The sequence below is a fragment of the Ornithorhynchus anatinus genome, chromosome 4 (assembly GCF_004115215.2).
Source record: "Ornithorhynchus anatinus isolate Pmale09 chromosome 4, mOrnAna1.pri.v4, whole genome shotgun sequence".
Classification (NCBI taxonomy): Eukaryota; Metazoa; Chordata; class Mammalia; order Monotremata; family Ornithorhynchidae; genus Ornithorhynchus; species Ornithorhynchus anatinus.
The window spans coordinates 45,992,780-46,006,410 of NC_041731.1; the positions used below are offsets into that span (position 1 = coordinate 45,992,780).

Below are 13,631 nucleotides of genomic sequence, written 5' to 3' on the forward strand. Positions count from 1 at the left end.
TACTCCAGTCTCTCTTACTGCAGTAAACTGTTCTCAAAACCTGGCTGATAGTTTGCAGGCAGGCAAGGATCTGAGGACAGGGACAGCAAAACTCTGCCAGCCTCCCTAAAGTCTTCTCCTCCATCCTGCCCCCACCAAATCCAGCAGATGACAGCTCTCCCCATGTTCAAAGGCATTCTAAAATCCTAACCTCTTCTAATAAGTTTTCCTCAATTGTAGAATGGGGGTTAAGACTGAGAAACTTATGTGGGACAGAGACTGTGTTCAACCTGATTAGCCTCTGTCTACCCCAGAGCTTGGTACACTGCCTGGCACGTAGTAAGTGCTTAACAAATGCCATTTAAAAAGTCTCCATTCATTCAATAGTATTTATTGAGCGCTTACTATGTGCAGAGCACTGTACTAAGCGCTTGGAATGAACAAGTCGGCAACAGATAGAGACAGTCTCTGCCGTTTGACGGGCTTACAGTCTAATCGGGGGAGACGGACAGACAAAAACAATGGCAATAAATAGAGTCAAGGGGAAGAACAACTCGTAAAAACAATGGCAACTAAATAGAATCAAGGTGATGTACATTTCATTAACAAAATAAATAGAGTAATGAAAATATATACAGTTGAGCGGACAAGTAAAGTGCTGAGGGGATGGGAAGGGAGAGGGGGAGGAGCAGAGGGAAAGGGGGGTAAAGAGGGTTAAGCTGCGGAGAGGTGAAGGGGGGGCGGTAGAGGGAGTAGAGGGGAAGGGGAGCTCAGTCTGGGAAGGCCTCTTGGAGGAGGTGAGTTTTAAGTAGGGTTTTGAAAAGGAGAAGAGAATCAGTTTGGCAGAGGTGAGGAGGGAGGGCGTTCCAGGACCGCGGGAGGATGTGGCCCAGGGGTCGACGGCGGGATAGGAGAGACCGAGGGACGGTGAGGAGGTGGGCGGCAGATGAGCGGAGCGTGCGGGGTGGGCGGTAGAAAGAGAGAAGGGAGGAGAGGTAGGAAGGGCCAAGGTGATGGAGAGCCTTGAAGCCTAGAGTGAGGATTTTTTGTTTGGAGCAGAGGTCTATAGGCAACCACTGGAGGTTTTTAAGAAGGGGACTGACATGCCAAATCGTTTCTGCAGGAAGATGAGCCGGGCAGCGGAGTGAAGAATAGACTGGAGCGGAGCGAGAGAGGAGGAAGGGAGATCAGAGAGAAGGCTGATTCAGTAGTCTAGCCGGGATATAACAAGAACCCGTAGCAGTAAGGTAGCCGTTTGGGTTGGGGAGGAAAGGGCGGATCTTGGTGATATTGTAAAGGTGAAACCGGCAGGTCTCGGTAACCGATAGGATGTATGGGGTGAACGAGAGAGACGAGTCAAGGATGACACCGAGATTGCGGGCCCGAGAGACGGGAAGGATGGTCGTGCCATCCACAGTGATAGGGAAGTCTGGGAGAGGACCGGGCTTGGGAGGGAAGATGAGGTGCTCAGTCTTGCTCATGTTGAGTTTTAGATGGCGGGCCAACATCCAGGTGGAGACATCCTGGAGGCAGGAGGAGATGCGAGCCTGAAGGGAGGGGGAGAAGACAGGGGCAGAGATGTAGATCAGTGTGTCATCTGCATAGAGATGACTCCAGCTGAGTCTATTCCCAAAAATTATACAGGTAATTCACCCTCCCCAACCTCATGCAGCCCCCTGCCCCCCAAAACAAACCCAAAACCATTAGTTTGAATTACCTGATACTTCAGGCCAAAAAATCCTGTCCACTTGAGAAGTAGCATGGTCTAGTGAAGGAGCATGGGCCTGGGAGGCAGAGGACCTGAATTCTAATCCCAGCTCTGCCACCTGTCTATTCTGTAACCTTGAGCAAGTCACTTAACTTCTCTGTAAACTGGGGATGAGACACTTTTCCTCCTTCCTACTTAGACCACGAGTCTCATGTGGGACAGGGACTGTGCCTGACCTGATTGTCTTGTATCTACCCCAGCGCTTAGTCTAGTGTTCGGTGTACTTTTAATAAGGCTTTTAAAGTGGGGAGAGTGATTGTCTGTCAGATGTGAAGAGGGTGGGCATTCCAGCCCCGAGGCAGGACAAGGGTGAGAGGTCAGTGGTGAGATAGCGAGATTGAGGTACAGTGAAGTAGGTTGGCATTAGAGGAGTGAAATATAAAGGTTGGGTCGTAGGAGGAAACCAGGGAGGTAAGGTAGGAGCGGACAAGGTGATTGAGTGCTTTAAAGCCGGTGGTAAGGAGTTTCCGTTTGATGCAGAGGTGGATGGGCAACCACAGGAGGTTCTCGAGGAGTGGGGAAACATGGCCTGAACAGTTTTGTAGAAGGATCTGGCCAGAGGAATAATAATGTTGGTATTTGTTAAGCACTTACTACGTGCAGAGCACTTTTCTAAGTGCTGGGGTAGATACAGGGTCATCAGGTTGTCCCACGTGAGGCTCACAGTTTTCATCCCCATTTTACAGATGAGGTCACTGAGGCCCAGAGAAGTTAAGTGACTTGCCCACAGTCACACAGCTGACAAGTGGCAGAGCCGGCATTCGAACCCATGATCTCTGACTCCCAAGCCTGGGCTGTTTCCACTGAGCCACGCTGCTTCTCTAGGAATGAAGTATGGGCTGGAATTGGGAGAGACAGGAGGCAGTGAGGTAAACGGAGGGTGATGCAGTAGTCAATGAGGGATGGGATAAGTGATTGGATTAATGTGGAAGTAGTTTGGATGGAGAGGAAAGGACGGATTTTAGTGATATTGTGGAGGTTGAACTGACAGGATTTGGTGACAGATTGAGTATGTAAGTTGAATAAGAGAGACAAGTCTAGGATAACGCCAAGGTTATGGCCTTGTGAGATGAGGGGAAGGTGATGTTGTCTACAGAGATAACAAGGTCAAGGAGAGGACAGGGTTTGGTTGGGAAGGTAAAGGAGTTCTGTTTTAGACATGTTAAGTTTGAGGTGTCAGCAGGACATCCAAGTAGAGATGACTTGAAGGATGATATGAGTCTGCAGAGAAAGCGATAGATCAGGGCTGAAGATGTAGATTTGGGAATCACCTGTATAAAGATGGTAGTTGAAGCCATGGAAGCGAATGGGTTCTTTGAGGGAGGGGGTGTAGTTGGAGAATAGAAGGGGGTGCAGAACTGAACCTTGAGGGATGGGAGACAGTTACGGGGTGGGAGACAGGAGGAGGCTGCAAAAGAAACTGAGAAGGAATAACCAGAGAGATATCCTCCAGAGCAGCGATTGTTTTGTCATCCAAGAGTGGGGTACCTGCAGAGAGTATGGGTCTCTCCCTCACTTGGCAGAGCTAGGTGGGTGGGACTCGCAGGTGCCCGATTAAAAGCAGCCTTAGTCAACATCCTTGACTCTGCTCTCATTCACCCCACACATCCAATCCGCCACCCAAACCTGCCGGTCTCACCTTCACAATATCGCCAAATCTGCCCTTTCTTCTCCATCCAAACTGCTACCATGCTGGTACAAGCTCTAATATCCCAGTTGGATTACTGTGTTAGCCTCCCCTCTGATCTCTAATCCTCCTGTCTCTCCCCGTTCCAGTCTATTCTTCATTCCGCTGCCCGGATCATCTTTCTACAGAAATGCTCTGGGCATGTCACTTCCCTCTTCAAAAACCTCCAGTGGTTTCCTATCAACCTTCACATCAAACAAAAACTCCTCACTCCTGGATTCAAAGCTCTCCATCCCCTGGCCAACCTGCTACCTCACCTCCCTTCTCTCCTTCTCCAGCCCACCCCGTACACTCCGCTCCTCTGATGCTAACTTCCGCATGGTGCCTCCTTCTCGCCTGTGCCCCCGTCGACCCTTGGCCCACGTCCTACCACTGTCCTGGAATGCCCTCCCTCCCCACATCCACCAAACTAACTCTCTTCCAAAGCCCACCTCCTCCAGGAAGCCTTCCCAGACTGAGTCCTCCCTATCTCTCTGCTCCTCCTCCCCTCCCCATTCCCCCTTCTCCCACCCTCTGCTCTTCCCCTTTCCCCTCCCCACAACATTTGTGCATATTTGTATATATTATTTCTCTATTTATTTTGTTAATGGTGTGTATGTATCCATGATTCTATTTATCTTGATGATATTAATGCCAGAAGACTTTTGTTTTTTTCTGTTTTGTTGTCTGCCTCCCCAGTTTAGACTGTGAGCTCGTTGTTGGGCAGGGATTGTCTCTATCTGTTGCCGAATTCTACACTCCAAGCGCTTAGTCCAGTGCTCTGCATATAGTAGACGCTCAATAAATATGATTGAATGAATGCACATTAAGGAGCTGTTTGCCCGCTTTTAATCTAAAGTGTGACTAAATCATTCACTGGTCTTTTCTGAGCACCCGCTGTGTGTAGAGTACTGTAGTAAGTGCTTGAAAGAATATAATCGAGTTAAAATCAAACAAAAATATTTATTGACCACTTAATCTGTGAGGCACATTGTACCATATATCTTAAGCACCATACTATATGCCAAGCACTGCACTAAGTGGTTGGGTAGACAGAAGATAATCAGGTCTCTCATGGAACTCAGGCTAAGTAGAAAGGAGAATTAGTATCAAATCCCCATTCTGCCATTGAGGGAACTGAAGTACAGAGAAGTTAAATGACTTACCCAAAGCCACAGAGCAGTAAGAAGTAGACTGGGAATTAGAACCCGGATCCTCTAACTTCTAGGCCCATGCTCATTTCATTAGGCCATGGTGCTTCCCTAAGGAGATCTGTGCCCTCAAGGAGTTTTCATTCTAACAGGGGATACGGACACAAAAATGAATTACAGGTAAGTGGAAGAGAATGAATACGTATGGATGAGCCCTTACATTAAACAACCTCTTGGCATTCTACTTGCCTGTTGGAAAGTACAGGATAACGAATCGACAAAAACCCAGCTCACAATGGGGAGACAAATTAATCTGGGAAAGCTTTCTGGAGATGGGATTTCAGAAGGGCTTTGAAGATGCAGAGTACCGATGGATCTGAAGCGGGAGGGTGTTCCAGACAGGAGCAGGAGCATGAGCTAGTGAGTAGGTTGGCTTGAGCACAATAGGGTGTAAGCTGAGCAGTAGTGGGAGAAAAGAGCGTAATAATTGTAGTGTTTAAGTGCTTACTATGTGAAGGAGTATTGCAGGTGCAGTACAAGACACAAGATAATCAGGTCAGACACTTCCCTGACCTCATAGGGCTCACAATCTAAACAGGAGGGAGAGCAGGTATTGAATCCCCATTTTACATACAAGGGAGAGAACTTGAAGCACAAAGAAGATAGGTAACTTACCCAAAGGTCATACAGCAGACAACTGGCGGAGCCAGGATTAGAACCCAGGTCTTTTAACTTCCAAGCCCACACTCTTTCCTGTGGTTGTGCTGCTTCTGAGCCTCTAAGGAGGGCTGATGGCATGCCTTAAAGCAATGGTCAAGATTTTCTGCTTGAGGCAGTGTAGTGGGTAACCACTGAAGGTTTTTGAGGAGTGGTAGTCATGTGCAGAATGACATCTTGGAAAATGATCCAAGCAGCAGAAGGTGGGGACAGGGACTATCTGATTTGCTTACATGTAGCCCAGCGCTCAGTACAGTGCCTGGCACATAGTAAGCACTTAACAAATAGCACAATATTAGTAATTACGGCCTGGAGAAGGGAGGCTGGGGGCAATGAAGAGTCTGATATGAGGAGCACCTGGACCAAGTTAGTGAGCCTTTGGATGGAGAGGAACAGGCCAGGCAAATGATGTGGAGAATAAACTGATGGGATTTAGCCACCTATTGACTGAGGTCACAGGCTTTAGACAGAGAGTGTTAACTGTGGCAGGGGGAAGTATATGAGGGAATGAGGCATTTTCACCATGGTGAGTTTAAGGAACTGGAAGGACGTCCACATCGGTAACTGGGTTTTTAGAAAGTAAGAATGGGGTCAGAGATGGGAAAAAAAAATTCTTGTAAGGCCACCTTGGAATCTAAATTCCAAACGTCATTATCAGTAAAGGCATTTACTGAGAACTTATTGTATCCAGAGCACTTGGGAGAGTGCAAGAGTTGGCAGACAACATTTCCTGCCCACGAGTTCATGGTCTAGAGGACTAGGCCACAAATGTGGCTCAAAATGGGAACTGGCCCCACCATCCACTACCCACACCAGTTTTGGCTGCCAGCCGCTACGACTCCCACAGAAGGCAGTAAGAGCAGGGGTTTTTCAGGCCCAGTACATCCCTGGCTGTGACTAAAACCTGGCTGCCTTTCTTTAACAACATTCTCCTCTCCTTGACTCTCCCCACAGGCTCCTGCGATTGAGTCTGGACTTTGGTACACGCCGGATCCCACAACCCTGGAAGGTCACCAAGGCAATGTTCATGTTTGCTTTTCAGAAGCAGCTGGCATGCCGCTGGTAAGCTGGGTAGCGAGACCCACTGATTTGCTGCCTTAATCATGTCCTGGTCAGTCAGGGTCTTTGCCTCCCTATCCCTGGAGCACTTATTACCATGTGTTTTATGTTTTCCAACCTGGAATTTATGGGTCCTTCTCCCTAACTTCTAAACTCCTTGAGAACAGGGATCAGATCTAAGAATTCTGCTGCACTCGCTCAAGCAGCAAGTGCAGTGCTCTTTTAATGCTGTTGACTTAAGGGCTTGCTCTTGCAAGCATCATGGCCTATTGGATAGAGCATGAGAGTCGGAAGGCCGTCCTCTAGACTGAGTCTGTTATGGGCAGCGATTGTCACTACTGTTGTATTGTACTTTCCTAAGCACTTAATAATGTTGGTATCTGTTAAGCGCTTACTATGTGCAGAGCACTGTTCTAAGCGCTGGGGTAGACACAAGGGAATCAGGTTGTCCCACGTGGGGCTCACAGTCTTAATCCCCATTTTACAGATGAGGTAACTGAGGTAACTGAAGTTAAGTGACTTGCCCACAGTCACACAGCTGACAAGTGGCAGAGTCGGCATTCGAACCCATGACCTCTGACTCCAAAGCCCTTGCTCTTTACACTGAGCCATGCTGTAAGCAGCTTATACAAATGAATGGATTGAATCAATGACCTGGGTTCTAATCCCAGCTCCACCATTTTGTCTGCTATGTGATCTTGGGAGTCATTTCACTTCTCTGTGCCTCTTATCTGTAAAGTGGGGATTAAGACTGTGACACCTATGTGGGATATGGGCCATATCCAACCTGAATAACTTGTATCTACCCAGCACTTAGTACAGTGTCTGGCAGCCTAAGTGTTTAAATACCATTAAACAAAGAGAAGTAAGTTTTTCGGCCACTTGTGCATATACACCATCTCTAAATCCAGGGCAGATTACAACAATAACCTGTCTTTTATTGAACAGACACAAACTAGGCCTTAACAGCAAATTTGCGAACAGGGTATAGGCGTTCCTTTCTCTGCTGTTTTTTAGTCTTCAGACTTTCCTCGTGTTTATTCAGCCGGCGGCGCATGGCACGGGTCTTCTTCGGCCTCAAGTCTAGGGGCTTGTACTTCTTGCCCTGTGTGTGAGATTAGCAAGCGTGAGTTCAAGCCACACCCCACCAAAACCTTGGGGAAAAAGCACTTAGACTTGGTCCTGGCCTAACCCAATCAGGTTAGAACAGGACCAGGTTACAAAACTCTGGGGAAAGTCCAGCCAATTTCTCTTCAGGGTGTAACCTCAAATTCAGAAAGGCTGGATAGATCTCTCTCCGACCCAGGCTGATGCCCTTCTAGAATAACCCCAACTCCACCTCCGCTTGTCTCACTCCATCAAGACCATCTCCACCAAGGAGGGCAGGCAGAAAGGACCTCAGAAATTCAGGAGCTGTGCCTACCGGAAAGCTCACTAAGTCAGAAAACAGAGCCACTGCTTTCCAGCAGGACGATTCTGTCGCAAGAACTGATTCACACTATCTCTCAGACTCAGAGCAGTGTTGGGTATGTCTTGCAAAAAGAAACCACACATCTTTCAGGTAATTCTAAAATGAAATCTCCAAAATGCTGACCCACTACAACCTCCTCTCACAAAAAGGGTTGGTGAGAGGTCCAAAAGGGAAGCTTCCAACAAACGGTAAACATTTCTTACTGTGTTCCTCTTGATTGCACATTAAATGCAGATTAGAGTTCCTGCAGACTCACCTTGTAGAATTTCCTGAGGTTTTCTTTCTGGGTCTGGTTGATGACAGTCAGGACTCTGGCAATAGATTTGCGAACAACCCGACTGCAAAGGAAACGCCCAAGGGCATTGTAAAAATCAATCAACAGTATTTACGAGACCTGATCCCGTCATACTAAACTCTGCTGCCCAGATCGGTTTTAGAATAAAACTGAGACAGTCCATGATTCCCAACTCATTCATTCAATCGTATTTACTGAGTACTTACTGTGTGCAAAGCACTGTCCTAAGTTCTTGGGAGAGGTACAGTACAACATCAGACACGTTCCCTGCCCACAACAAACTCAGAGAGAGAGAGAGCTCAAGAATCTCCAGTGGTTGCCCAACGAACAGAAACCGCACCCAACAGAAATTCCTTACCCTGGGCTCGGAAGCACTCAAGTAGCTCAACCCATCCTACCTCACCTCCACATTCTGCTTCTCTAATGCCAGCCTGTTCACCGGGCCCCGATCTCATCTATCTTCCCACTAACTCCTTTCCCACTTCCTCCCTCTAGCTCGGAACTCTCTCCCTTCCATATACCCCGGACCACCACTCTCCCCATCTTAAAAGCCTTATTACGATCACATCTACCAGAGGCCTTCCCTGATTAAGTCCTCTTTTCTATGACTCCCTTCCACGTCCTATATGCACTTGGTATTCACCCAACTCAGGCCCACAGTACTATGTACGCATCTGTCATTTGTTCATCTATATTAATGCCCATCTCCCCTCCTCTAGATTGTAAATTCACCACGGGCAGAGAACGTGACCAACTCTGCTGTACTGTACTCTCCCAGTGCAGAGCACACAGCAAGCGCTCAATAGATCCCACTGAATGACTGACCGGCAAAGGAGACTGACAAACAATAATTCAGATAGAAAAGAAAAATGGATTATGAAGATAGGAGTTTAAATAGGTAGGGTACATGAATAGGTACAGAACTCCACGGGTAGGTACCTGGCACCGCAGTGCTATGGTGCTACAAGAGGACACAACCTATGGGGAGGCCTCTGGAGATGATTTCCCAGGAGCTTTAATGATGGGGCGAGTTATGGATTGGCAGATTTGATTGGGGGCTGAGAAAGTTCAATAAGGCACCTAAGCATCCAGAGCCAGGGGCCGAGGTTTCCCACTTCCACTATAGGAAGAGCTGGTGTAGGATATAGCATCCCTACACATTCACTGAAACCTACAGCCTCCGCCGTCAACTGGAGTATTTCACAAATAGGTTTCCCATACCACACTCTGCCCTTCTCTGCCACTCAGGTAATTGTTGCTAATTTTGGATTTATTCTAGCAGCTCTCGTAAAGCAACTCTTATGTGACTTTGTATAAAGCATTTAACTTCACCTGTTTGCACTCCTAAACTGTGAGTCCCGTGTGGAGCAGGGACTGTATCCAACCTGCACAGCTACCCCATCGCTTATTACAGCATTGGGCACACACAGTAGTAGTAAACACTTAACAAGTAAGATGGTTGTGGGCGGGGAATGCTTGTACCAACTCTGTACCGTGCTCTGCTCGTAGGATTCGTCCAATTGTATTCATTGAGCGATTACTGGGTGCAGACCACTGTAGTAAGCGCTTGGAAAGTATAATTCAGCAACAAATAGAGACAATCCCTATCCAACCACGGGCTCAGAGTCTAGAAGGGAGGAGACAGATGACAAAACAAAACAGGTACAAGGAAAGAGGCAGCATTCAGGACACACCACCGATGATGACCATCGGTGAAACAGCGTGACTCAATGGAAAGAGCCCGGGCTTGGGAGTCAGAGGTCATGGGTTCGAATCCCGGATCTGCCACTTGTCAGCTGTGTGACTGTGAGCAAGTCATTTAACCTCTCTGTGCCTCAGTTACCTCATCTGTAAAATGGGGATTAAGACTGTGAGCCTCACGTGGGACAACCTGATTACCCTGTATCTACCCCAGCGCATACAATGGTACTCTGCACCTGGTAAGTGCTTAACAAATACCAACATTATTATGACCAGGTACCGTATGATCTCGCACATGAGGGGGTGCAGAGGTCAGAGAAACAGGCTCTCCATACCAAAAATCATGCCCCTTCCCGGCCCCCAAAGCCTCGGCGACCCCCATCCCCCCGGCCCACTCACATTTTGGACAGCTTGGACGCGGCTCCACCCGTCACCTTGGCCACCCGCAGCTGGGATAGCTCCACCTTCAAGTCGTCCAGCTGCTTCAGCAGTTCCTCCTTTTTCTTCCCTCGCAGGTCACGGGCCTTGATTTTCGCCTGAAGGAGAGTGGGAGAGCATGAGGCGAGCCCAATCTCTGTTGCCCAATTGTACTTTCCAAGCCCTTAGTACAGTGCTCTGCACACAGTAAGCGCTCCATAAACGATGATGGTATTTGCTAAGTGCTTACTATGTGCCAAGCACTGTTCTGGGCGGGGAGGGGGTATAACGTGATCAGGTTATCCCACGTGGGGCTCATTGTCTTAATCCCCATTTTACAGATAGGGGAACTGAGGCACAGAGAAGTGAAGTTATTTGCCCACAGTAACAGACAGGTGGCGGGGGTGTGATTAGAACCCACAACCTCTGACTCCCAAGCCCAGGCTCTTGCCACTATGCCACGCTGCTTCTTGACTGAATGAGGCCCTGCCGATTCACTCAACAGTACTTGAGCACTTACTTTTCATTCAATAGTATTTATTGAGTGCAGGGCACTGTAGTAAGCACTTGGAATGTACAATTCAGCAACAGAGACAATCCCTGCCTAATAACGGGCTCATGCCGATTCAGCTGCACATGCTGTGCTTGCCGTGGGAATAATAATAATGATGGCACTTGCTCAGTGTTTACTGATGTGCCGAGCACCGTTCTAAGCGCTGGGGATGGGGGAGGGGGAATACAAGATGATCAGGTTGTCCCACGTGGGGCTCACAGCCTTCATCCCCATTTCCCAGATGGGGTCACTGAGGCCCAGAGAAATGACTTGCCCAAAGTCACCCATCTGACCAGTGGCGGGGGCAGGATTAGAACCCCTGACCTCTGACTCCCAAGCCCGGTACGAGAAGCAGCATGGCTCAGTGGAAAGAGTCCGGGCTTGGGAGTCACAGGTCATGGGTTCTAATCCCGGCTTTGCCACTTGTCAGCTGTGTGGCTCTGGGCCAGTCACTTCACTTGTCTGGGCCTTAGTTCCCTCATCTATAAAATAGGGATGGAGACCAAGAGCCCCACGTGGGACAGGGACTATGTCCAACCCAATCTGCTTGGATCCACCCCAGCGCTTAGTACAGTGCCTGGCACATACTTAAGCACTTAGCAAATACCATTATTATTATTATTTCCACTGAGCCACGCTGCTTCTCTGAGGGGGGGGGAAATGCGGGGCGCCAAGGCCAGGGAAGCAGAGGGGAGGCGGCCCATGGAGATCCCCCCGCTGGCAGGCTGCCATCATCATCATCCTCCATTAGCCCGTGAGCCCGTCACTGGGCAGGGATGGTCTCTGTTGCCCAACTGTATGTTCCAAGCGCTTAGTACAGTGCTCTGCACATAGTAAGCGCTCAGTAAATACTATTGAATGGTCAGGGATTGTCTCGGTTGCCGAACTGTCCATTCCAAGCGCTTACTACAGTGCTCTGCACACAGTTAGCGCTCAATCAATACGACTAAATGAATGGTCAGGGCTGGTCTCTTTCTGTTGCTCAATTGTCCATTCCAAGCGCTCAGCCCCGCGCTCTGCACACAGTAAGCGTTCAATCAATACGACTGAATGAATAGTCAGGGATGGTCTCTATCTGTTGCCCAATTGTCCCTTCCAAGCGCTTAGCCCAGCGCTCTGCACACAGTAAGCACTCAATCAATACGACTAAATGAATGGTCAGGGATGGTCCCTGTTGCCCAACTGTCCCTTCCAAGCGCTTAGCCCAGCGCTCTGCGCATAGTAAGCACTCAATCAATACGATTGAATGAATAGTATGGGTTGGTCCCTCTCTGTTGCCCAACTGTCCCTTCCAAGCGCTTAGCCCAGTGCTCTGCACATAGTAAGCGCTCAATCCATACGATTGAATGGTCAGGGCTGGTCTCTCCGTTGCCCAATTGTCCATTCCAAGCGCTTAGCCTAGTGCTCTGCATATAGTAAGCGCTCAATCAATACGATTGAATAAATGGTCAGGACTGGTCTCCCTCTGTTGCCGAATTGTCCCTTCCAAGCGCTCAGTCCAGCGCTCTGCACACAGTAAAGCGCTCAATCAACACGACTGAATGAATGGTGAGGGATGGTCCCTGTTGCCCCACTGTCCCTTCCAAGCGCTCAGTCCAGCGCTCTGCACAGAGTGAGCGCTCAACCAATATGACTGAATGGGCAGGGATGGTCTCTCTGCTGCGGAACTGTCCCTTCCAAGCGCTCAGCCAAGACGGATGAATGATGGTCCCGCCATCCGCCTCCCCCTCTCCGCCCTCCGCGCTGCCCGCTCCCCAAACTCCCCCGGAGGGGGAAAGGCCGCCGGCCTTGGATGTCCGGGGGTGTTGGGGAGCGGGCTCCGGCGCGGTCCTCCCCGCCGATGGCACCGGATTGCCCGGCCGGGCCTTACCATGTTGGCCGCCGCCGCCTCCGAGGACAAAGAGGAAGGAGGCGGCGCTGACCCCGACACAACTACTACCGGGGCACGGCATCTACCACCTACCGCGCGGCGGGGGGGGCGGGGCTGGAGCGGCGGGCTCCCCCCGCCTGCCTCCGCAATGGACCCTCCCAACTCCAGGCCTTGAAGCCCAAGGGACCGGAAGTGGGCCGCCGCCTGCCAGGAGTGGGGCCTAACCATGGCTCCAGTCAGGCAGGCGTTGGTATTTTATTAAGCGCCTACTATGTGCAGAGCACTGTTCTAAGCGCTGGGGGAGTTACGGAGTATTCATTCATTCATTCAATAGTATTTATTGAGCGCTTACTGTACTCGAAAAGGGAATGGAACTAAAAGGCAGTGAGGATTCGAAGCCAAGGTGGTGACGCAAGCAAGGAAAGTAACACTCAGAGACAGTGTTGGATAGATCAGAATAATGTTGGTATTTGTTAAGCGCTTACTAGGTGCCGAGCACTGTTCTAAGCGCTGGGGTAGACACAGGGGAATCAGGTTGTCCCACGTGGGGCTCACAGTCTTCATCCCCATTTTACAGATGATAATAATGTTGGTATTTGTTAAGCGCTTACTAGGTGCCGAGCACTGTTCTAAGCGCCGGGGTAGACACAGGGGAATCAGGTTGTCCCACGTGGGGCTCACAGTCTTCATCCCCATTTTACAGATGATAATAATGTTGGTATTTGTTAAGCGCTTACTAGGTGCCGAGCACTGTTCTAAGCACTGGGGTAGACACAGGGGAATCAGGTTGTCCCACGTGGGGCTCACAGTCTTCATCCCCCTTTTACAGATGAGGGAACTGAGGCACAGAGAAGTGAAGTGACTTTCCCACAGTCACACAGCCGACAAGTGGCAGAGCTGGGATTCGAACTCATGAGCCCTGACTCCAAAGCCCGGGCTCTTTCCACTGAGCCACGCTGCTTAAGGGAGGAAGGTGACCGAGTG

At 49.5% G+C, this 13,631-nt stretch overlaps 1 protein-coding gene across 1 annotated transcript; it reads right to left on the minus strand.

Moving 5' to 3' along the window:
- Positions 1-7,253: 7,253 nt before the first annotated feature.
- Positions 7,254-12,727, minus strand: RPL35 (ribosomal protein L35). Its single transcript, XM_001516096.6, has 4 exons — positions 12,648-12,727; positions 10,207-10,343; positions 8,068-8,149; positions 7,254-7,445 (listed from the first exon to the last, which is right to left on the minus strand). The coding sequence occupies exons 1-4, from the start codon at positions 12,648-12,650 to the stop codon at positions 7,296-7,298; spliced, it is 372 nt and encodes a 123-aa protein (XP_001516146.2). The 5' UTR covers positions 12,651-12,727; the 3' UTR covers positions 7,254-7,295.
- Positions 12,728-13,631: the final 904 nt, after the last annotated feature.